The sequence below is a fragment of a genome, unplaced genomic scaffold (assembly GCF_019419815.1).
Source record: "Pyrus x bretschneideri cultivar Hongxiangsu unplaced genomic scaffold, Pyrus_bretschneideri_v1 Contig9, whole genome shotgun sequence".
NCBI classification, from domain to species: Eukaryota; Viridiplantae; Streptophyta; class Magnoliopsida; order Rosales; family Rosaceae; genus Pyrus; species Pyrus x bretschneideri.
The window spans coordinates 3,632,145-3,658,472 of record NW_025999831.1 but is presented as its reverse complement, the minus strand read 5'-3'; the positions used below and the strand labels follow the sequence as shown (position 1 = coordinate 3,658,472).

At 39.7% G+C, this 26,328-nt stretch overlaps 1 protein-coding gene across 6 annotated transcripts; it reads right to left on the bottom strand.

Annotated features, from left to right (window-relative positions):
- Positions 1-17,547: 17,547 nt before the first annotated feature.
- Positions 17,548-25,553, bottom strand: LOC108866117 (dirigent protein 22-like). Of its 6 annotated transcripts, XM_048576611.1 has the most exons (6): positions 23,605-25,553; positions 22,611-23,318; positions 22,123-22,154; positions 21,320-21,442; positions 18,327-18,367; positions 17,548-18,127 (listed from the first exon to the last, which is right to left on the bottom strand). In XM_048576611.1, exon 1 carries the CDS (start codon positions 25,485-25,487, stop codon positions 24,939-24,941), a length of 549 nt encoding a protein of 182 aa, XP_048432568.1. In that variant the 5' UTR covers positions 25,488-25,553; the 3' UTR covers positions 17,548-18,127; positions 18,327-18,367; positions 21,320-21,442; positions 22,123-22,154; positions 22,611-23,318; positions 23,605-24,938. The 6 variants fall into 6 exon arrangements, with proteins under 6 accessions (XP_048432568.1, XP_048432567.1, XP_048432565.1 ...); XM_048576610.1 differs by having other exon boundaries at positions 17,548-18,367; XM_048576608.1 differs by lacking the exons at positions 17,548-18,127; positions 18,327-18,367 and having other exon boundaries at positions 20,965-21,442.
- Between the last annotated feature and the right edge of the window lie 775 nt (positions 25,554-26,328).

The following is a 26,328-nucleotide window of genomic DNA, read 5'->3' as shown; positions in this document are numbered from 1 at the left end:
TCGCCACTAAGAGAGAAAAACCCATTACGCCCGAATAAGGTCCGCCAACACACTTTAGCATCGAGGAAGCGCTATGATTGCCAAAGAAGATACGAAGAGCACTAGCAGCGGTCTTGGCAAGTCCTGACGACCACGAAGTACAAGAAAGCAACGACGAAGGCTTGAAGCTTTGGCCACATGAATGTGCCATATGTTGTGTCGCCCATGAGGCAATCAGCTTTACTGACGAAGACTTACTGTCGGGATCAAAGCCTCACAATCATCATCTCTTCGTCTCGAGGTACGTAAGGGAGCACAAAGTCAACCGCATGCTTATAGATGATGGGTCGACCATAAAGATCATGCCAAAGTCAACAATGACCACAATCGGCATCAAGATGGATGAACTGTCCCTAAGCCATCTGCTAATCCAAGGTTTTAACCAAAGAGGACAAAAGGCAATGGGCATGATTCGAGTGGAAATGACCATTGATAAACTCAAATTAAGCACGATATTCCACGTGATTGATGCAAGAAATTCCTACAGCTTGCTCCTAGAAAGGCCTTGGAACCACGGGAATGGAGTAGTGTCATCCACCCTCCACCAATGCTTAAAATTTTACCGGGAACGAGTAAAGGTGATCCAAGGTGATACCAAGCCATTCACCGAAGCCGAATCACACTTTGCAGACCCTAAGTTCTACATAGACGAAGACATGGTGCCCAAAGCTCTTCCAGAAGAGATCAAATCCACGGGCAAAGCAGTACCTAAAAAGCAGGAGTGGCAAGCCATGCCCAAGAAGCAAGAAGGGCAAGCCGTACTTTCTTCAAGCAAAAACAATGACGATCCTGCTAAACCTGCAACAACCAAAGAGAGTAGGACGCCTTCAAAAGGACCGAACACACCCATATTCCGATACATCCCAATGTTAAGAAGAAAGAATGGTCAATCGCCGTTCGAAAATGGAGCAAGAAAAATCGATACACAGTGGCACAAGGATAATGTGAAGTTGCTTAAGACGAATGCAGTTTTGCCTCTAACACCGCTAGACGACGCTAAAGTTGCAAAACTACCACAAGGCTTCATAAAAGCTCTACCAAAGGTGGTGGAATCAAGCTTTCTTCCAACCAAGAGGACCGAGGAAGGTTTTGATCCAAACGCCTACAAACTCATGTCGAAGGCTGGGTACGACTTTGCTTCCTCTTCGAATCCTGGAAAGAAGGTTTTAAACATCGTCAACGACAAAGAACGTAACCTCACCAAGACTCAAAAGAAGTTGAAGGAGAATGGTTACGGAGTTGACAACAACAAAGCTGGACTTGGCTTCATACCAAATGCACTCGTGATGATTTCAAACAAAGCGAAAAACGCTAGCGCTCAATATGCTAGTGTAAGCATTGAACAAGATCAATAAGAGCCTAAACCCGCCCCTCAAACGTCAGCCTTCGATAGGATGAGTCGTTCAAGAACCAGAATTTTAGTGCTTAATTGCATTAGTGGTCTAGACCGAACCTCCGTATTCAAGAGGCTTAATGCGCCAACATCTCAAAGCTCTGTTTTTTAAAGATTGTCAAAACCTAAGAAACAAAGCAACACGGCTAGCTCTCTTCCACGATGGTCAGCTTCGGAAAGACTTGAAGATAATAAGAAGCCTTCTAGAAAGAAGGAGACAATGCCAAAAGAAGAAAAGCTCGACAGGCTAGCAAAAAAAACGACGTTCGAAGCTTGATTCCTTCAAGGATGAAGCACTAGGCAATCTTGGAGGTTGACACAAATAGACCACTGAAAGTAAGAAGGCGTACCATCATCCATATCGGACAAATTTCATGCCAACAAGCTCGAGAAGACAACACTGAAAATGAGGTCTAAGATGTTTTCCACATCATGATCCAAGAAGGCAAAGAAGACGAAATCCCCGAGAAAGATGTCACTGCTGCACCACCACAGCTCGAAGATGGGGGGCAAGCCATGGTTGATAATCTCAAGGAACCCAACTTAGGCACAAACGAGGAACCAAAGCCTATATTCGTAAGTGCATTATTAAGTGCGAACGAGATAGAGGAGTATTATCAGCTGCTATTAGACTACAAATACGTCTTTGCTTGGACCCTACAAAGAAATGCCCGGCCTTGACCCTATCATCATTGTGCATCATCTTACAGTCAAGCCTGGAACGCGACCGATAAAGCAACTCAAAGACGCCATCGATTTGAGCTCATCCCACAAATCAAGGTCGAGATTAACAAGCTAATCGAAGCAGGCTTTATTTGAGAGGTGCAATACCCTAAGTGGATCTCCAACATCATCATTGTCTTTAAGAAATCTGGACCTCAACAACGCTTACCCGAAGGACGACTTCCTTTTGCCAATCATTGAAATCATGATGGACGCAACCACTAGCCATGAGGCATTGTCATTCATAGACAACTCTTCTAGATATAATCAAATTCGCATGGCCCTCGAAGACGAGGAACTAACAGCCTTTCGCACTCTAAAAGGTATCTACTGTTACAAGGTGATGTTTTTTGGTATGAAGAATGCTGGAGCTACATATCAATGCACAATGCAGAAAATCTTCAATGACATGCTACATAAAAACGTAGAATGTTACATAGATGATGTGGTGGTCAAGACAGAGACAAGATAAGATCACTTGAAGGATTTACGAATAGTGTTCGAAAGGCTATGAACATACAACCTCAAGATGAACCCGTTAAAGTGTGCATTTGGCGTCACCTCTGGAAAGTTCCTCAGCTTCATTGTCAAGCACCGTGGTATTAAAGTGGACCAATCAAAGATCAAGGCCATTCAAAGCATGCTTGAGCCAAGAAACCTGCATGAGCTGAAAAGTCTACAATGATGGCTAGTTGTAACATTCCACCCCCATTTTTATTTAAAAGTGGGTTTTTAATTCTTAGTTGGTGTGCTCAAGGGGGCCTACCTTCTGTTTTTGTGTCCCCTATTCCCGTCACTCTTCCATCTCTCTCCCTGTCCTTCTTCCCTATCCCGTATACCTCACCTTTTCTCTTTCTTTCAACTCTCTACACTTTCTCCCGTATCTCTCGAAATCCTCTCACCCTGCGACCCATAACCGTGTTCATCCATCACCACACCACCCTCCCTAGTGTCAACAGTGTCGTCATCATCATCATCATCATCCTGCCGTCTCTCTCTCTCTGGTCGCATGCGAAGAACGGCGAAACCCAGGAGCATTCCGGCGATATTTTTTTATTGTTCCGGTTAGGTAAGCCTTGGTTTTCTCTCTAATCCTTTTAGAAGAGGTGTGGATGAGTTTTAATGAGTTTTATTTCGTCATTTCCAAGGTTTTTTTTAGCAAGATCAAATTGGGAGAAAACTCACCCAACTCTGTGCGAGCCCGTGAGTGTCGAGGAGCTTTCCGTCTATCTTAGGTCATTCCACGGCGAACCAAAGGTATGAAAACACTCCTCTTGTCTAGTACTTCATTTTGGTACCTAGATCGGAGCCTAAGGTGTACGTTTGCAGTCGGCCGAAGCTGTAGAAGCTCCGGTGTTCTTCTCTGTTTGTTTCCATCAGCATGCAGGCCCTTCAGGCCGTTCAGGACACCCACGGGCTTTGGGCCCGTAAACCAAACCCAACCCATTCTTTTTCTTTTAATTAATTTTTGTTATTTATTTTAATGACCCAAAGGGCCTTGGGCTGTTTTTATTTAGAAATGGCTTAAAGCCCAGCCCTGTGTGTGAGGCCTTTGGGCTGTGCAGTGCGTGAGTGTGTATGTGGACTGTGTGCATGCATGCTTGTGCCGTGCATGCGTGTGTGTGTCGTGCATATGTGTAGCGTGTGTATGTGTGTGTCTGTGTGAATGTGTGAATGTGTGTGTGTGTTGGTTTGGGCTTAAGCTCAAACCACCCATTTTCACCCTAACCCTTTTTAACCAAAAACCCAAAATCTCTCCTAGGCCAATTTTGATGTTCCGAATCCGTTTTTGGCGTCCATTTCCTAGAATTCTACCGTTTGGGCATAGTTTGATAAATTGTACATTTTTATGCTTAGGTGAACTTGCTAGTGGGGATTTCCTTAATCCTTTTCCACACAACTTTGCTGCTACGGAGTATCTGTGAGTGGACCCCTTCTAAAATTACATGATTTCATAGTTTAATTGCATAAATGAAAAGCATGCCTTACGAGTTTATGGATTGATTTTATGTTAAGCATGTTTATTGAAATGTTGATTATCGTCTCGTTATTTTGTGAGGAATTAATTGTTGGCCTATATTGAGCTATAGTTTGATATATTGTATTTTCTATGAAAACCATGAACTAGTAGACTATCTGATGGATGACGATAGGATGCTAGAACATGTTTTAGAAACCCCTCTTTATAGTATAGATGATGGATGACTTTATACTATGAAGTGGTTATTTATGATAGGCGTAACTATTTGTGCATACTTAGTGGACACTATGCCGCCTAGGGCAAGGATTTGGTGTTGGTACTTAGGCCGGGAGAAATAATCCCTAGCTACGGGTTGAGGGACACGGACCAGGCATTGGGCCGGGAGTTGGTAATCTCTGGCTACGGGCGCAGAGACCACGGTGCTGGCATAGGGCCGGGAGTTATATTTATTCAGTGATCTTACTAGCAGCACACCGCGCTTACGAGACGATCTATGAGACGATTGACATTTTGATTTCTGCGATGTTTTTCCGCGATATGTCTTTTGAGATGTTTTTCCACGATGATTTTCAGTAAACCTATCACTTATTATGCTAGTAGTTTTCTTTATATAAACTATGGGGGTTAGTATCTTGATAACTGTTTTATTATTATTATTATATATATGAACCTGGTCCACTCACCTTTGTTTTGCGCCTCCATTCAGGTCTTAGAATCGAGACACACAATCCCGATGTCAATGCACTTCAACATCGGCATCTTCGAGCCGTCTCGGTGTAGGACCCATTCCTTTATTCATTCAATTTTATATTATTTCTTTTAGTGTTCTAATTAGCTGTCGAACACGTTCCTAAGTTGTTAATTCATTGTATTTCAATTCATAACTCTTATTTATTTCTCATTCTTAGCTTTTGTATCAATTAATGGCTTTCGTCACCTTTGGGTGTCAGCTAGCATGTGTCTATCCTGGTATTCGAGCAATATCAGAGTTGGGGCGTGTCACTAGCCTTCATCAGATGCTTCATCTCCAACCTCGCAGGGCGTTGTCAACCGTTTAATCGACTTATGAAGAAAGATGTTCAGTTCGTATGGGACGAAGCATGCCACAATGCTTTTGAAAGCATAAAAAAGTATTTATCAAGTCCACCTGTCCTGGGGGCGCATGTGCCCAGGAAATCGCTCATGTTGTACATCGCCACTGATGAAGGTTCTGTTGGAGCACTCTTGGCACAAGAAAATGAATCTCATAAAGAAGTAGCGTTTTACTACCTCAGTCGAACTTTCATCGGCGCTGAGTTGAACTACTCCCCAATAGAAAAAATGTGCCTTGCCTTGGTGTTCGCCATTCAGAAACTTAGACATTACATGCATGCTTATACTATCCACTTGGTTACTAAAGCTGACCTAGTCAAATACGCCATGTCCAAACCAGTTTTGACAGGGTGACTCGCTAAATGGGCATTGCTTCTTAATCAGTATGAGATCATTTACGTCCTAGCTAAAGCTGTTAAAGGACAAACGCTAGTAGACTTCCTTGCCGATCACCTAATCCCAACTGATTGGAAAATCTCAGACGGCTTGCTTGACGAGAAGGTGTTCTACATCGACATCTTCTCGACATGGACGATGTTCTTCGACGGATCCGCACGAGCAGACTGAGCGGGGGCAGGAGTAGTATTCATGTTGCCACAAAGGCAAATACAACCTTACTCCTTCCAACTAAGTGAGATATGCTCCAACAACGTCGTTGAGTACCAAGCATTGATCATCGGGCTCCAAATAGCGATCAACATGGAAATCACAGCTCTTGAGGTATATCACGACTCCAAGCTCATAATCAATTAACTCTTGACGGAATATGAGGTGAAGAAAGAAGATCTCATCCTATACTTCTGGCTGGCAACTCAACAGCTACAAAAGTTCGAGGCCGTGACACTAGAACATGTGCCAAGAAAGGAAAATCAAATGGTAGATGTTCTCGCCAATCTAGCCTCGAGTATGACACTAAGAAAAGATGAAGCTACAGACGGGCCAGTTTTCCAAAGATGGGTGATCCCGCTTGTTACTGAAATGCTACTAGATGATAAAAATTTCATCTTAGTACTTCCAGTCGACGCTGAAGAGTAGAGACATCCGCTGATCGACTACTTGGAGTATGGAAAGCTTCCAGATGATCCTAGACACTGCTCTGAAATACATCGACGAGCACCTGGCTTCCTTTACTACAAAGGAACACTCTATTGACGCTCTTTTGAAGGAGTGCTCCTGAGATGCCTAGGTGAGGAAGAAGCACACTTAGGTGTGTACGGGGCACATCAGTTTGGGTCAAAGCTACATTTCCAGCTCAAAAGAATGGGTTACTACTAGCCAAGCATGGTGAAAGATTGCCTGGAACACGCCAAAAGGTGCCAATTCCACGCTAACTTCATACATCAACCGCCTGAACCATTACACCCTACAGCTACTTCATGGCCGTTCGACGCCTGGGGATTGGACGTCATAGGATCAATTATGCCAAAGTCATCTGCAGGAAAAGCTTACATCCTAGCTACAACAGATTACTTCTCTAAGTGGGTTGAAGTCGTCCCTAAGGGAAGTCAAGAAGGAAACTGTCTTTTGTTTCATCAAGGAGCATATCATCCACCAATATGGTATGCCTTACTACATTATCACTGACAACGAAAAACAGTTCTCCAACCGACTAGTGGATGAGCTCTGTGAGAAATACAAGTTCAAGCAGCACAAGTCTTCCATGTATCATGCTCCCGCCAACGGTCTCACGAAAACATTCAACAAGACACTGTGCAACCTCCTGAAGAAGGTAATCAGCCGAACAAAGAAAGGATGGCATGAAAGAATAAGTGAAGCACTTTGGGCATATAGGACTACACATAGGACTCCCACCCAAGCTACGGCTTATTCTCTTGTATATGGCATAGAAGCTGTTCTGCCGCTCGAAAGTCAAATCCCCTCACTAAGGATGGATATACAAGAAGGCTTGACTGAAGAGGAAAATGCAAAGCTAAAACTTCAAAAGTTGGAAGCATTTCGACGAAAGAAGGCTCGAACCTCAACAACACTTGGAATGCTACAAAGCACGGCTATCCAAGGCATTCAATAAGAAGGTTTGCCTAAGGTCTTTCTAAACTGGAGATCTTGTCCTTGCATTGCGTAGGCCTATCATCACAACTCACAAGACAAAAAGCAAGTTCACATCAAAGTGGGATGACTTTACGTAATACAAGAAGTCTACACCAACGACGCCTACTTAATTACGGTGGAAGACGGATTGAAGATTGATCCCATCAATGGCAGATTCTTGAAGCGCTACTACCCCTAAAACAAACGCACCATGCTCCTCGCCCGCAAGAGCATAAACTGCGTACGACACCAAAAAAAAAAACACTTTGATGAACAAAGAGCAAATTCAAGAATGCGAATACTTTATTTCATTAAAGGAAAAAGTCGGCCCCGAAGCCTGATTACAAAAAAAAAAAAAAAAAAAAGGCAGAAGACGCTACTTGAAAACTATGTCCTTAAAACTACGGAGGCAATCTTCAAGCAAGCCTTCCAAAGTCTTGAAAGTCTCTACCTCGATGGGAGACAAGATGGGCAACTCCATAGCCTTGCCTTTCTCTTGTTCTAGGAGTGAAATCTCCTCTTGGCACTAAGAAAATGTAGTTCCCTGCTCCGCAAGAACACTTTCAAGTTGTGATACTTCGATTCCTAACTGTTCTCGTTCTCGTACCAGCGCATCTAGAAGCACCTGGATAGAAGCTAAAGAAGTCTCCGTGACTGGATAATCTCCTGAAGCAGCTTACTGAGAAGACCGGACTCGGGCCAGTGACAAGTCTATTGTTGCGAGTTGATGAGCTCTAACATCTAGACTCAACTTCTTCGAGGAAATAACACACAAGGAAGAATACTCAGTCGAGGCGGCCATAAGTTCGACAATCTTGATCTTCAAGGACGAAGAATTAATGTTAAAGTTGTCAATTACAGAAACAAGCTTCGACAAATCCTCCTTAAGCAACACAAGGTCTTCCAACTGGCACTTTGAAATCCTCCCCTCAATATGGCTCTTGATATCCATTGCCGCACGAAGGTTGATGCGATGGATAAGCAGCTCAGTACCATTAAGGTCTGGCCTTCTTAGAAAGATCTCAGAGCTAGCTGGCAAAGGTGTTGAACGCATGATGGGCTCTTGCATACCTCCACCTACACATGGCAAACTTGGGAAATTTGGCGGATTTAAAACAAGCTCTGCATCAGGCGAATCCCTGGTCTCCTTGTCTTTAGATAGGTTACCTCCAAACAGACAGCATCTCCGTATAGGAATAAATGCCCGTGGTTGCCAAATCAAAAGAACAAGAAGGCCCAACCTAAAGAAGACAAAGAAAGATGTTAGAAACAAAGGTTAAAACAATAAAAGCATAAGAAATCAGGAGAGAGAAGGAAATACATACTGATGCGCTACGAATGTGACACACAAATTAAACCCTATTTGTGACAATTGTAGTAATGATGTAAGTAGGAATCGTTCTAATCGGGGATTAACTAGGGGTGCTAAACACTTTAAACTGACTCAAATAAATAAAAATAACCTTTAAAACACTTAACTCACTTAAAAAAAACTCAAAACAAGTTCACAAGACTCAAAATAAGCTAAAAACACTCAAAACTGCCTAAAAACACAATCTGGGCAGTTTTGAGCCTAAACACAAACTTGGACAAAAATTGGTTCTAACTTGACTCAAAACTCTTAAAAACACAATCTAAAACATAATTAAACCAATTAGACACTCTAAGACAATTGGGGATTTGGTTTTGGACGAAAATCAAACAAACAAAGCAATAATGTAAACTAGGCAGATTTGGACGAATTTGAAGGTGTTTGTGACTCTAAATACTTAAAAACACAAAATAAGACAGATTATAATGACTAAGACTTAACAAAATATGGGGGGATTGTGTTTGGACAAAATTAAATTAAATGGGCAGATTTTAAATAAAACAGATTGTAAGACAAATTTGTGATGAATCAATAGATGATGGAATAGCTAAGGGGTTCTTCTCCACATATGAAATATATGCAACGTAAATCAATTTCCAGTTATCAATTCAATAAGTTATGAACCTCGACACTCCAAGTTAATTAGGTCCGCTTCAATTAACCTTCAGATTTCCCTAGAATCATTGAATTGGATGAATATGCATCGCAAACAAATTATTCCTAACAAGTTCTCTATATGAACAACATGATAAAGACACAAGTTAGAATCATTACGTTCTTTGGAAATCATAAGCATCGACAAGGCATTTGTAACTATGAAAAGCATGATACTCTTGCCAGGAATCTACTTAACATGATCGTGACTAGCGACCTTCACTACTTGTGAATATAAATTCATAACGATTAGGTGAAACAAACTCATATCCTAGCACCAAATTCAAGCATGCAAATTAAGCGTGCACTCTCAATCAACATACAAGAATAAGTTCTAAATCAAACGGTTAAGCAAATTGTATTCACGACTTATGCAACGATAACTGGAAGTAATCAACTTATTTCACATATATAATCATGGTTTCGAATACACCCTTAGCCAAAACGAATTTAGCCAATCATACTCAAAGCAAAACAAAGATTACATGAATTAGACATTGAAATATAAGATAGAATACACCTAAAATTGTTCAACAACTCAGAATGAAGAGCCAAACAATTGCGTGAAACTGTCTCATTTCCCTTGCTTGCAGCAGATTGGATGGGATGATTTCTGGGCTATTTTGATGATGTAGAATGGATTTTAGGGGGTGTAGAGGCACGGCAAGGGGTGTAGGTTGAGTGTGGATGAGTGTTTGATGGTTGGAAGGTGGTGGAGAACTCGGCAAAGGTGGTGGAAGAAGGTGGAGCGGCTGGTTGTATTTCTGGGCTGCAGAATGGTGTTTTGGGATGAATGGATGTGTGTGGGAGTGAATGGACAAATTTCTGTGGTGAATGATACCCTAGGGTTCGGCCAAAGGCTGATTATATGTGTTTTGGGAAGTTAATAACACACCTAATTAAGTTATGATTCAGATTTCCTAGTCTAAATAGAAAAGGTAAGTGAATAAAGTCCAAATAAAATCAGAAAAGGGGGATGCACAAATTTAAACAAGTAAGGAATGTCCTTGCCTTGCAAGGAATCAAAAATTAAACCCCTTGCACAGCAAGGAAAGGGAATTTAAGGTAAGGTACGAAATTGGTGCAAAAGAAGGAAGGAAAAGTCAATTCCTTGCAAGAAATCAGAAATTAGGACTTTAGGGAAAGTTTTAGAACTAGGAAGTGAATTAAACTAGGAAATAAGAAATTGAAATCTGGAAACACAAAGGGAGGTGCGGCATAAAGTTTAGGGAAAGGTAAGGCACAAAAAAAGAGGTATTAGAATAAGGGAAAGGTCCTAACACATATGGAAAATAGGGAAGTTTACACAAAGAAAGGGAAACAACCTTCTTTGCACGGCAAGGAAGGGAAAGTTTGCAAAGAACCTTTGTTTGTTGTCCAAGGGTGCTCGGGAGCCATCTTAAGTGCTAAAACTTAGAGCGTTCTTGATTTAGGAAAGGTCAACCAAAATAGGAAACTTTGGCTTAACTTTCCTACTTCAAGTAGGAATCCTCGTCCAACTAGGAATCCTTATGTGAGTGGGAAACCTCCTTCAATTTGGAAACCTTCTCGTAATTGGAATCCTCGTCGTAGTAGGAATCCTTGTCGTAGTAGGAATCCTTGCGACATCAACTCTTCAATTTCGTCCATTCCTTTTGCTCCAAGCATAAGCTATCCAATTTGTGCCCAAAAGTGCTCCAAAAGGCTCCAAAATGCATCCTTTCGCCAAATACGTCTTATGAACCTAAAAACACACAAAAGAAGCTTAAAGAACTAAAATAACTAAGAACTAATAACATCAATGCACGAAAAAAAGCAAACTAAGTCGCATAAATATGCTCCTATCACATACATCTTTCTCAAATGACACATGGCCATCGAATTGAGGAGGCCTAAATACTTCTTTCTTCGTATGATGAAAATTGACATCATTGTTGACCTGAGCACCTTCAAATGGTCGCTTGTTTAAAACCTATTGACGCTGTTAAAAAACAAGTCCATCTTCGTGCAAATCAACTTCATCTCCCGCCTCTTCAAAAGCATCCGGATGATGAGAAGACAAGTACGGGCATTGAGAGGCTAAAACCACAGGTCTATCTTGCAAAAGAGTTGCACTCACGCAATCAAAAGGTACCAATTACGTAGGAACCACAGAACAACCCTCTCTCGATGCATCATTGTGTGAGTGAGAAGAATTGGTACCATTTGCCTTCCCCAGGTTCTCATAATGTACCCTTGACCACCAAATTACATAAGCACGGGTCACTGGATTACTCTTGAACTCGTCCTTGGCCGGCAAGGTCATAGAAGCATTTGTACATGCACAGGTACAAGACTCTCAATGTATATACATAGCTTGCAAGGATTTCGACTGGGCTTTTTCCTTAAGCTTGTCTGGCACATTTTGGACAAAACCAAATTGTCTGCTAAAACTGTGGGGACTATACTGCTAAACGATGCATCGGTCTTCTTACCGCAAAGAAACACACCCCAAGCAAAAACTTATAACATATGACAAGACTGAGAAGCGAAGATGCGAATCATCCATGATGCCTTGCCGCACCTAGCCAACTCTCGCCAGGCGGTCCATCCTCAAGCCTTCACAACTTCTAAACAGCGTTTGCACCTGTTAATCGTCGAGGCTCTTAGCATAAAACACGCCAAAATACTTCGTCATCAAAGGCCCTAACTTGACTAAAGTTGGGGAAGAAGGCCCTGACTTGTCTGAAGTTGAAGAAGAAAAATGAGTGCCAAAGTACTCACCCAACCAACCATACACATAGTGGTAGGGAAGTACCGCAGCATAATCTTCAGTGCTTGTCGAGTTTGAAACAACACTCAAGCCGTTATAAATGTTGGCTAAGGCCAGAATAGCAAGCCTAAAAAATTCGCCTGCATCCATCTTGCTAGCAACTTTGAAGACTCCGGGACGGACGAAGTTGACGTTGTCTTTAGGGAAAACAAACTTACAAATCCAACAAGCTAAGAAAATAGCTAGGTAAGATTCTTCCAAGTACTCTGACGCCAAACCAAGATCCTCAAATGCCTTCAACTCGGCAGGGGTACGGCGCCCAACTGGACCAATGACACCTGACGGATCTGAGTCTCCCTTAGGCCTGGTTGTCTTATTACGACCACTTTTCTTTAAAGGTCTCTTATACTTTATGGCATACCAATATCAAAACCGAATCCATGAAGAAATCTTCATGCCTGATTTACCTGAGGCCTTTTGGGAAAGCTTATTGTATGCTCAAAACAAATACCAGCAACTCACAGGCATTCCTTAACTGTTGCGATAAGAAAACTCCTCCACACTAGAGACGACATTTTCATAAAATTTTCCTTGGATCAAGCCTCTTATCTTATAGAGATCCCTAAGTGAAATCGACATCTCCCCTTGAACCGTGTGAAGTGTGTTGGTCGCTGAACACCAATTCTCAAAGAATGCATGAAGGAGGAAAGGATGTCGATCATAACTAAACAAAGATATGTATACAACATAATAAAGGCCCATGTTGGTAAACACATCTTTGGAGCGACTCAAGACATCTTCAAGCCATTCCCAATAAAACTCAACGAAAACAGCTCCTCCAATAGTCGACAGGGTGCTACTCCAAGCCACAACTCCACTATGGATACGATCACCAAGAAACTCAAACGAAGCCGGATGATTGTCATGAACATGGTGGGAAGGGTTTAAGATAAGAATCCTCGATATGCGCACCTTCTTCTTTGTATTTGGTCGAACAAAGTCTACCACCTCTCAAGATACTTCAGAAGACCATGACTTAATATGCATGGAGTTGTCTTTTGTGGGAAGTGCAGGTGCCTTAGGACCAGTCAGTGGCGCGTAAAGCTTCAATGTCGTTCCCCTATCTTGCGAATTGCCTTCCTTCGCAAGAATGGTGATGACGTTACTCTTAAAACACTTGAAAAATACCATGACCGTAACAAAACAAAATCAGCCACAAAATTTGAGCAGCACGGCAAATAGGGCAGCTACAGAATGGTCATTCAAGGCACGCTACAGTGGCAAAGAAAACCAAAATGCCACTCAATCACACTACACAACCCCGTAGCGATTACGCAAGCAGTTTCTTGCACCGCACGGCGACATCACCACCAAAGAAAAACTGTGACAAAAAGGCATTACACAGCGAAGTCCCACTGCAGTATTTTGCACATCACTACACGGCAGTGCACCACCGAAGGAAAACTGTGATCAAAAGGCACTACATAACGAAACCCCGTTGCAGTCTCTTACACAAGCACTAGGCAGCAAAAAGCACAGATACACCCACGTCCTGCTACCACGTCTCTGAAAGCTTCATGAGGACCCCGACATCATGCTCTCCCTTCTCAAAATTAAAGATTTCTAACATTACAACAAAGAAATCCATCAATGGGGAACAAATATTATATATAAATAGCCACATTATATTATATTATATTATATATATATATGGACACGGTGATGGGACAATCACGTTACAAACAGATATATATATATGGCCCAAAAGATCAAAGTTGTCCCCTGCTTGCAAAGAATAAGCCTTATAGAATAAAGGACGCATGAAAGAATTTGCTAGGCGACTGCCTTCTCTTCTTCCTGTTCGCAGCAATGGCTTTCTCTCATCTGCAAGCAACTCACTCGTGACGACTCGTGCCTCGTCTTCACTACAATCAAACTCCCACAAATAGCATGGAGAACTGTAGAGGTTGAAGAGATGGATAGCAACTCACCCTTGCGGTTCAAACCTGCACTTGTAGCCACTCTTTTTGTCCAGCACTGAGTTCAGCAAGCGGCAGACGCGGAGAACACAGTGCAGTGAGGGAGCAGTACAATGCAATTGGGATGCGAGACAACAAGTAGGTGAAGTGACTATGCGGTGCCCTATACATGTGTGTACATGTATGAATATATAATGGTCTCAACAGTTGCAAATGCAACTAGTCTGCATGTAGTGCGGTGACTGTGCAATCCTGCATATGCATAATGATCTCCCAAGTGTCACTGACCCGCATAAGCAAAAGAAGGACGGTGACTATGCAAACAATGATCTGCATGCAGAGAAAAATGTAGTGCATCGACTGTGCAAGTAAAAAATAGTCTACATGCGGTGCAGCGAGAAAGCCCATCGAGGAACCCAGTAGTGTCAATCTACCATACTCATCATCGAAACATACATACACACACACACACACACAAAAATAAGATGCACGCTACTACCACCAAGTCAAAAGAAAGGGTCGTGGCGACAAAATCATTGAAAGTTAGAAACAAAAATAGGGATGATGGTGCATCAGACACCATCTTAAAATATAAATAAAATAAAAAAAGAGAGAGAAAGGTTATGGGATAGTGCACGGCATCATTTTAAAAATATAATAATAATAAGGAAAGTAACACATCTTAGTAAGATATATGCTTTATTTTTATTTAGCACAATACACTGAATGAAATAAAGCTCATCCATAGAAATTACAAATATGTAAAAAAAAATAAAAATTAAAAAAAATTAAAAAAATAAAAAGGAAAGGAAGGGAAGCCTTCACAAAGGTTGCTCACGTGCCGCCATAGTACTTGGCAAAACTCCAGGAAAAAGAAGCACCAGAGGTTGATTATTCGGAGCCTCAATACTTGATCAAGCTATAGATGACGAAGGCAAAAAGTGCCTCAACAGTACAACCACAAACTTCTGATGGTCACTTTGAATCCGACCTTCGAAGTCCTGCAGCTGATCAAGCTTCCTCTTCATCCTCATTGAATAATTATTTGCAAGTATGTGCCAATCTTTATTCTCGCGCTTGAGCTGTCTAATCTCTTGTTTAAGATTTGCCACATCGGCCGTCAATGATTCAACTTGGCGAGTTCGAGCAAGTAAACGTTGGCCCATATTAGACACAGAGCCCGCGCACTGAACACTGAAAACCAAGGAGCCTTGGACAACAAACTCATCAGACTGTCTTGAAAGCAGCCTATTATCTCTAGGAGTAAGGAGGTTCCTAGCTACTACCGTAGCCGTTGTTGCATCCTTCATCATGGAGTCTTCAACTGTAAGAGGGTTATTCGAAGATAAGAAGGATGGGCGCCATATATTACCCTGATGCAGCGTGCCTGTATCGTTCCCGAGACTCAAATCTAAGCAGATGTTAGACCGGTACGCCATTTTCAAAAAAAATAAAAAAAATGGTAAAAGAAAAGGGTTGGATGAAGTAAAATCTCATAAATACACCAGAGACAATTTTCACGAGTGGGCAATCTTCAAAGTGTGCATGTTGGATGTGATCAATACCTCTATAAAAGGAGAGGCAACACAGCCACCAATTCAAAAATCGAAGAGACACCATTCTTCGAATTTCAAAAGCCAGATTTTCCTGCATAAAATCAGTCAACACTTTTCAGACGCAACCTCAGCTTGTCAGATAACACGTGCAACTTTGTTAAAGAACTCTGACAAAGTTGAAAACGCGTGAAGTTCACTATTCCAACTACCACACTTTTGTCAACAAGCGTGGGTGACAAGGCCGCACCCGCACCACTACCTACTATTGGAAAATCCCTATATATTTCGACCTTCATCCTCTATGGCAAGACACACTTCCAAAACGCCTGACTCTTCTTCCTTGCCAAGAATGCATCTGCAACCAAACCTCTCAACATGCTCAGTTTCTTCCCCCCTGAAAACACCTCTACAACCAGGTCACACCAGAGCAAAATTATCTCATATCATCAGGGTTGAAAGCAAGAGTATCTCATAGCATGTCTTTTCCCTGTCCTTTTCTTTGTTCTTGTTCTTCCCTACAGGACAAGGAGAAAGAGAGCAATCAGTCGGCACTTGGAATCAAGCTTCCTGTTAGGAACCGAATGCCTGGAACCCCTTCCCTGATTGTTTACCTAGCATCGCTCTCAAGTACTCATCTTCAACTACTGATGTACTTCCAAAAAAGATACCAGATGCTTGGAGAACAAATAAGGCAAGCAAAAAATGATACATCGAAGCATGTGGAGACAAGCGCAACAAATACATGTACTGATTCATCCGCTACTTCTTCAAAAGCAAAAGTATCTCATATTATCAGGGTCGAAAACGTAGGTATCTCATATCATGCTTTTTCCCTGTCTTTCCCTTTGCCCTTGCTCTTGCCTGTAAGATAAGGAGAAAGAAAGCGATCAGTTGGAACCTGAAATCAAACTTCTAATCTGGAACTGATTGCTCGGAACCTTTGCATGGTTGCTTACCTAGCATTGCTCTCGAGTGCTCGTCTTCAGCTGTTGGTGGGTCTCTAATTTCCTCAGCGAATACTCCAAGGACAGTTGATATGAAGTTGGCACTTTACACTAAAGCTGCCAAGCATGGATGAGTCGCTAAGAAATGATGCTCTGAATGACCATTTAAATGCAAAAGGTTACGCACCGCTTCTGCTATACAAAAGAAACAAGCAGAGAAGAATGCAGCATAATGAGCTGTAACAAATCATTATAGCACGATGTCCTTCTCTGCAGAACCGCATAATCCAAACGGATGAGTCTAAGTCAAATCCAGGCTCGACATCATTGCTTTAATTGAAGAGCTCGAGAAGCCTAGATGGCCCTTGAAGAAATCACAAGTCCGATTCAAAATCAAGTGTCCACCACCCTTGAATCAAATTCAGCTCCACATAAAAGGAGTAAATTCAGACATTTGGTACAAGTCTAGCAGAAGAAACCCTCAGCCCATTTCAAGAATAAGCCTGTGCAAAGTCAACAATTGGAGGAAACCAGAAAATCCTCTAATCCAGTTCAAGATCAAAGTTGTGGAAAGTCAACAAGCGCAACAAAATACGTGCCAATTCATCCATTACCAAAGCCAAAGATCATCTACCACGTGAAGCTCCTTGTGGTCCAATTCTATTCAAGATCAGGCCTCGATGGCCCTTGAAGAAATTTTAAACAAAATTCAAGAACAAGCCTCAACGGCACTTGAAGAAAACTTTCAGCCCAATTCAAGATCAAGCCTCAGCGGCCCTTGAAGAAATTTCCAGTCTATTTCAGGATCAAGCCTTAAAGGCCCTTGGATCGACATCTACATTAAGGAACTTCCAAACGCATCTCCTACACGTGACAAGCACATGCATACGACGCGCCTTGAAGTGGGGGCATTTGTAAACATCGAAATTTCGGTGAAATAAATGTTGACCAATAATTAAAATTTCAACGTTCACGTATCACATAAATTTTACACGTATCATGTAACTTAACAAAAAATTGAACAAAATCAGAAAAGTCATCAAATAGGACATATGTCAACACTTGACATAAATGATTTATTTCATTTGAATATTATATTCAAAATTAGGCCTTGAAAATTTCTATAAACAGAAGTCAATTTCATTCATTTCACTACACCAATTCACATCACACCAAAATCTTGAAGCTTTGAAACTCTAGAGCTCTCAAGCAAATGTCGAAGGATCAAGAAAGCCCTCTTCGTTCTTCGTCAAGTCCTCCTACAAGATCCAACCCTGATGGCCTTTGAAGAAAGTGTTCATCGTTCATCATCCGTTCATCCTAAAATCAAGCCCTAACGGCCCTTTGGATCAACAACATCAACAAATCCACACATCCATTCTTCAAGATCAAGCCCAAAAGCCCTTGAAGATCTATTCATCCTCAACCCTCAAGGTCAAGCCCTGAAGGCCTTTGAAGAAACTTCCATCAACTTTCAAGATCAAGCCCCGAAGGCCCTTGAAGAAACTTCCCTCAACCTTCAAGATCAAGCCCCGAAGGCTCTTGAAGAAACTTCCAACCGTTCATCCAAGATCAAGCCTTGACGGCCCTTGGGTCAACAAAACATCCACAAATCTACATCTTACGGAGATCGAATCAGAGGATCAAACTATAAAGAGATTGTAACCCCAAATCATTAATACAAAATATTATTTTGTACACGTGTTCTTGTCTCGTTTCATCGTAGGAAAATTCGTGTTTACAATGGGTTACCAAGATTTATTCAAGCTTAAGTTATTTAATGAAATTGAGGGAACATCTTTAATTTACTAACCATATGATGGCCCTGCACTACTTAAGTAGAGAAAATGGAAGCTGCGATCAAACCAACAAAACAACTACAATAGTATTAGAACAAATACAATAAAAAATTAAAATACAAGAGGAAAGTTCCAAAATTTGAGTGAGAATATAGAGATTCAAATTCAAAACCCTAACCCTAAAATCAATCCAAATATATGCATTATGCATACCAATTTCTAAGCCATAAAGTGAGAAAGGCTAGCAAATGCAAACCACCCTGCAACCCAATCGTCATCCACCATCATTCATAAGAGAGAACAAGCATAGCGGTAGTTTTTGAACAAGAAAAATATTACGGCGACAAATTGTTATCAAGGGCTCATTAATAAAGGAATATCCAAAAAAACAGATACAAATGAAATCAAACGTACCCGATCAAAAAACAAAAGGAATATTCATCCAAATGTAAACTCTTCCTATTGGCTAGCGAAGCGATGAGATTCGACGGAGTGATGGACAGGCGGATCAACAAAATGAGCGGCAAATGTGAGAAAGAGAGTGAAACCAAGGCCGAATTTATAAGGTTTTCAACGAAATTGGGGAAAATTGCTACAAAAACAAAGCTTTTGATGGCAGTTTTGAAGAGGTTCTGGTGCGCAGAGTCCCATCTCCACTGAGTTGGCTCGGAGGAGGATAAAGGGTTCTTTTGGCATCTGCAGAGGGATGAATCGGGAAACGTGAAGCAGGTTTGACAGGAAGTATGAACAGGGGTGGTAGTGGGGACTTGAGATTGGAGTAGATTGGAAACCACCGTGAGAGAGAGAGAAAAAGAGAGATGACAGAAATTAACAAACTGAAAACGGGGAAGGGAAGATAAAGTGGAAGAGATGGGCACGGAGAAGGCAGACAGCACGCAAAGTGGATTTGTCAAATTTCAAAGATTGTTTAAAATTTTGCAAAATTTGGTGTCCTGCCTTCTCTAATTTTTTAATTTTTTTTAATTATGAATGATTGTACCACATGTTATGCATGTGGTAGATAATAAAAAGGCGTTGTGGATATTAACCATATTAACCATGAGCATCACGTGTGGTGGCTTAGTATATTTACAACATGCAACTTTCGGATGATCATTAATTACTATTTTACCATGGACTAAAATTTGTCTTTGATAAAAAATTGTTATTCACCACATGCTCATTATACCCATGATAAATTTGTATTTTTTACAACGGACTCTTAATGGCCGTGATAAAATTGTCGTCGTAGATGAGTTACTCTATATTGATTTAATTTTTTCCCAGAGTTATATTGCGCAATATATATGTTATTTTGGTTAACTTTTGTTTGAACGTAGAGAGATTGGATGGCGGCACTAGAGGAATAGTGAGTATGCTTTGTAACCATTCTTTTCATTGTCCCTGCATTTCAATATGGACTTTTTTATCAAGTGAGTTAGTTTTCCTGTCTGGGAAATTTCGGTGAATCCCAGGGTTCACGTAACATGTGAAGTGGAAGGTGAACATGTTTTGTTTTTTTTTTTTCTTAGGAGGTTATTTTTGCATCCAGTGCAAGAAAGCAATATTCCCATGTATTATTTACTTGATGAGCTATGGCGATGTCTTAATTAAGTTTCATCCAGCACAAACAGAATATTATAGAGAATTTTTTCTCCAAAAAAAGATATATAGACAGAAGGCCATGCTGTTAGGCATTGGAAAACATTGCTATATGCTTCATTTGGACAGGCAGGCAGCAGATGTGGGATTATGTTGGTGATGCTTATGCTCACCGCCTAAACCAAGCGAAGGTTGATGGCGAAGTAATAACTGGTATGGATACTCGTCGTATTTGACTGGAAGGGGGTTGCGATGCATGTAAATGAAGTGACGATTCTTGGAATTGGCGGAGCCCGCAAAGTTGAAATTGTGTACTTTAGCTAGCTCTATGCATCTTTTTCGTTTTATTCGCATGACTGATCTTTAGATGTTGTGCTGCTACATATTGTTAACGAGTATAACCGACTTCTTGCAAGTCAGCTTGAGACTCAAAGACAAGTTGGCCGTCAACGAACCCCACCCTTCTGCCTTCTGTGTGCTCTTACTTTTCCTTTTACCCTAATGTATGGTCATTCAGTAGACTACAAAATTTGTTTTGATGTATGTATACTATGTTAGTACTATGAACCTCAACTTATGGAGGCCAAAAGTACGATGGAAAGTTCAGTTTCCAAAGCAGTAGAGAAAGCTCTAAATTCCAAGATGCGGGTTTTTTCAAGAGAAACTGGAGAAATGTCTGGTGGAAAATATGGTGTTGCAGATGTGAGTTTCTGTCGTAATGTACTCCTCTTCACGTTATATTTACTTTGGATTTTGGCATAGGAATGTTGTATTCATGCGATTTTATTTTATTTTATTTTTTGTGTGTGTTTCTTTCTTAGATCAACCGTAATCTCATCAAAGACGAAACCTGGCACCGAAAGTTGAAGCAAATTGAGGAGAGGTACGTACGTACTTCCTCTTCATAGTTGAATGATCAATTCTTCCCGTTTGAATGTTAACAGTTTTCGCTAGGACCATGAAGGTAATAATAAGGGGTTCAGAATCTGAAATGTGAAATATAGAGAGGCACTAGAATTTGTACCTGCACGTTGCTGCGAGATTGAAAACTATATGAAAGATTATGCAATTTCAATCTTCATAAACAATGTTTGAGTCAAAAACTGAGTTACCAATGCCAATGCAAATTATACACAACCTCATCATGAATGAAACAAATTTATATATCAAAAGAGAAACCTATTTCGTCTATTAAAAATCTTATGAAGTTCTTTGGATATGAAAAAACACAAATTGCTTCCTATCCAAAAACATTAATGGGAAATGTTGTTTACTGCAACACTAAAAGTTGTCCTTTGCTATGTTGGTCATTAAGGAAGCATCCCAGGCAAGGGAAAAAAAATTGAAATAAATTTATAGATAGTAGAATTATATCATGAACAAAATAAGGATAAAGTGGGTTTACCTAGTGTTTCTGCATGCAGAAAGAAGTCTGATTTTGTAAGAAAATGGAGATGACCTTCTCTGGCAATTCTATAGGATGCGATCAAACTTTTGTGCGTTTTCAACTTGCCTTGCAACCAAGTTTCTACAAAAAACAGATCGAATTCAAGAAAATAATTAGACCAAGGCATAAGAGATTATAAGAAAAAGTATAGAAAATATAAACTACATATACCACTTATTATACTACTTTGTATTCCGAAAACACCTAAAAATATATCAACTTCTAGTGAATAGTTTGTTTCCAATTAATTCCACTTTAGTTTCTTTCAAACCCTTCAACTTATCCTTGACTTTTTTTCCTTAATAGCATCATAATTAAGAGTTAGCTTCCATCAAATCCTTCAACCAATCCCACCCATACCTGTCTAACCCTTCATAATCCCAATTTTACTCTCTTAAGCCCTCTAACCTAACCTTGACTTTGTTTTTACAGCTCTTTCATTAAAAAGATTATTTTCTCTACAAAATCATAATAGTTTATGTCTTACATCACATTTTAAACTCTTGATAACATTAATTTCCATCTCAAATCAGAATGAACCTCCAACGTTAGAAATATGATGAGTAAAAAAATGTTTAGTAAAAGAATTTGCCAATTCTAATTAAGAACTGTTAATCAAACTATAAAAGCAACATATGAGTTTTTCCAACTTCAAACATAGAACCAACATCGATAATCCAATTGGAAATGGAATAGACCAAACAGACCATGAAGATTACACAATCACAAGATGATATATTTGAAGGAGAAGGGTTCATTACATAGTGCGATGACAGCCGATCAGCAGCAGAAACTGAGAAGAGTGAAGAACTTGGCTTCAAATTTTCTCCACAATAATTGAAAAAATAAATAAACTTAACATGCAGGAATGATGCTGTTATTTTCTCCAGACAAAAAAAAATCATCCCTTAAAATATTAAAAATAATGTATGTGCATTTCATTCATATTTCTATTCACATCGTAAACGTAAACCTCAATACACAACTCATGGAACAACTTTTCTTACTAAACCCTAGAACACATTTTAAAATTTTTAAAATAGTTCTCATTTTTTGTTTTCTTTGCTAAATTCATTCATGCGTTTCTTAAATTTAAATTCAGTTTATAAATTTTCACATCAATATTTAGAAAGTAATTTTTTATGTAATCATTTAAAATATGTTGTATAAAACATACTTATTGCTTCCACTTAAGAATACTGATAACACAAAATGAATTAAACTGGGAGGTTAAAGTAAGGTCTCTTACCAAATAACTGAAGCCAATTGACACAGAAGCATATCAACGTTGAATCGTCACAGGTACACCATTAGCAACGTTTCTTTACTGATTCAAACATAAACATGAAATCAATTAAAAGCATTAAAAATGAAATAACATTTCAATTCTTTGCTGATTCATTCATGCGTTTCTTAAATTTAATTCAGTTTATAAATTTTCACATCAATCTTTAGAAAGTAATTTTTTATGTATTATTTAAAATATGCCGTATAAAACATACTTATTGCTTCCACTTAAGAAAACTGATTACACAAAATGAATTAAACCTCGAAGTAGTTCTCCTAATGAATTTTCAAAATAACGATACAGTACAGAAGAGAAGATTGACAAAAGGAAAGTACAAAACTGTATGTATGCTGAACTGGTTCCTAAATTAATGCTTAGTTTTATGTTGCATGTAGACTTCTCCTATTGTTCTTCGTACATTGGGATATACATATGTACATAATAATTATACACACACACAAACACACACACACACACACATATGTATATATTTATAGCAGGGAAGATGATGGAAGAGGATTCTTTTATCGATCATTGACATTCTACTGATTCCGTAGAATTAAAACGTCGGAAATGAATCCGAGTAAGGAAATATAGGAGTGGCGAATCCAAGATCAGCGGCCTTGGAGAGTTAGTTCGAGCGCATATTCGGATATCCAAAAATGGGACCTGCAGGGGGTGTTTGTGAAAAAACACAGGGAAGAAGAAATCAAAACTAAAACCAGAAAATCCAGAACAATCAAAACAAAAACCCTCAAGAAAAACCCACACAAAAATGAAGAAAGTCAGAGAACCCAGAGCAAGATTAGAATTTGGAAGAAACCTCATTTGAGAAAAGCCCACAAAGATGAAGAAAAGTAGCATCAAGATTGAAAGTAGAGCAATAAGAACAAAACCCATATGAGAAATAGCCACAAAGATGAAGAAAAAAATAATCTTGGGGTTTGGGATATACCTAATGAAGCAGTCATGGAAGAAAAGGTGCATCAATTGGGCAGAGACATTCTTTTGGTGGGAGTAAATATACGCCATCATCGACCCTCACAATGGTCTCAGTTTCTAGGCAAGTCTCACGGTAGAAATCGTATTCAAGATCCAATTGACCTCCATCATTCATCTCCTCCATGATGAAATCTTGGTCGCCATCGGAAGAAGCCAGAGAAACCAGATTGACCAGCGGTTCTTAGGCGAAGGAGGAGGCAGAGAGAAGCAAGGAAACACGAAGGATTGACGCAGGGAGAAAAGCACAGAAACAGAGAGGAAGAGAAAGGGAAAAGTGACAGAAGAAAATGGAAGAGCCTTCGAGCACGTTCCCACAAAACTGTTACTCATTTGACAACAAAGCAATAGGGCAAAGTTCAGATGACAAAAAAGAAGCAGGGGTGAAAATGGAAGAACACTATTAATGAACAGTGTTTTTTGTGTGAGTTTTAGTATATATAAATATTTAGGCTGAACCCTGAAATGTGACATATAGAGTAGCATTTAGTATGTGCCAAAACCACAACTCTATTCTTTCTTCTCACTTCCCCCCCTCCCGTTGCACTCAACCAAAATCAAATACGACATCAGGTGCCAGTGCTAGATCAATTTAAGATAATGGCACAAAGGACTTATGTACTTATTAGTCGCACTGTATTCTTTCCTATCTGAATATTTCATCATTTAAACAGCTTGATTAATATAGTTGTAGGTGACAAAGCTGACAAAGTAGCCATTGTCTATGGAACTTGAGGCTATGAAGTTTGAGCGCGTAACACATTCGAGCGGTAGATTAACTCAGTGAATTTTGAGCCTATTCAAGGCTTTGTAATGTTTGAGCAAACTTTGCTAATACCCCTTCCACGTAATTGCATACTTAACTGAACTCGGATGGATTTCACAAAAACATGTAAAATGAATGAAATATGAGTTTTAAGAGATTAAGGAACCACTTTTCAATTACAAGAAATAAAGCAAAACTTAAATTTTGTTTCAGGACAAAAACTTCTCACCCACCACACAACAAAAGAAAAAAGAAAAAAAAGTAGGATGGATTATTTCGAACCATTCAACATTCATATCGTATAGGAAAATGGTTCTGACACATTCGTTTTTTTTCTTTCTATATACTTATGTTTATTTATTCTTTTTAGTTTATTTTTCAATCGAAATTGAAATGCTAGAAATAAAGAAGCGAAGAAATCATTTCGACCTAACATGGCTATACACCAAAAAGCAAAACCCCACCACTCCACCTACTACACTTTGACCGAAGACAACATTGTGGAGATGAGAAAAGCAGACAAGTCAATAATGGAAGACAAACACATCATATTCAACAAGAGCATCCCCACTGGTTGCATTAAACGTGACAGTCTTCGCCTGAACATACCCGCGAGCCAGCCGGAAAACCCCACTTCCGCCGATTACCGGCATCTCTCTCACAGCTTCAAGCACGGAGTTTCGACCCAGCACACTGAGACTGCTCCCATTATAATTCCCTTCATAAAATACGAAGTTCATGGCCATCAACAAAGCATCTTCACTCTGTGAGGCTGACCCGTATAACCCCTGTGCTCTACCCACAAGTTTGGAGCTCCTTGTGGGGCCTACGGTTAGCGGGTCATCGAACATGGCTATAGAGCCGAATAGGGTTGGGGATTTTTTGGAGATGGGTGTTTGGGCAACCCAGACGGCAGCAGGGTTTGGACCGCTGACTATGTCATGGAAGTAGAAATGGAGGTGGCTTAGCTTCTCTTGGTTTTTGAGCCCTAGGGTTGTAGAGAAAAGAACAGTGAAGGAAAATATGAGTAGGGTAGATGTAAGAACTGGGAGGGTTTGGGAAGTTTTGGCCATGGCTAGAAATGAATTTGGAATTGCAGGTTTCGAATATGTTGTGTTTCTGACTTTATGGTTTATATACCATTACAATCGAGCATAATTTGTTTAGTGTGAGATTTGAATACAGGGTAGTGCAAGGAAACTAAATTTGGAAAATAAATTTACAAACTAAATGATATGTCACTAATAAAAATAAGCACGTTTATCAACATTTAAATAATAAATTAATCATCAATTTTTATGTTTTTTAATTTTCAATATTGAATTTACGAATTTATTCTCTGGCATTACTCTCGAATATATTGTCGAAGGAAGAGGACGTGTAAATTGAACGAAAGCAGGTGTGGTGGCATTGTCATGATGACATTGTGCGTGCGACAGCCGAAGAATTATTATGAATGGAATCTTATGGTATTATTTGGAATAATGAAATAAATTAATATACCAAACAATTTTTTTTATCATTAATATTTTCATTTGAAAATAATTTATTTTCACGTTTTTCAGATCCACATAATGGGGTTGCTTTTTTGAAAATTCTTCATGTAATCGGTCACTATGAAGTATATGTTCTAGTTTGATTAATTGTATATTTCTTTTTTAATTATAATTTGATTAAAATCTCCAATATTACTAATGACGGGGAAAATATAACATACTCAATTTTAATCAAATTTCAACGACATTCCATAATACTTTCACTTTCGTCCCCATTCTATTATAAATTAGAGTAAACCAACATCTAATTAAATAAACTTTTTGGAAAGTGATTGCCACACATCCATTTTATAATCTTACGTACACCTCTTGACCGTTGATTCCGTTTGATTTATTCAATCTGATGGTCATAAATAAA

What these genes read in the sequence shown, in the direction of transcription:
- LOC108866117 (XM_048576610.1), bottom strand. Translation starts at nt 25,487, where the DNA reads ATGGCCAAAACTTCCCAAACCCTCCCAGTTCTTACATCTACCCTACTC.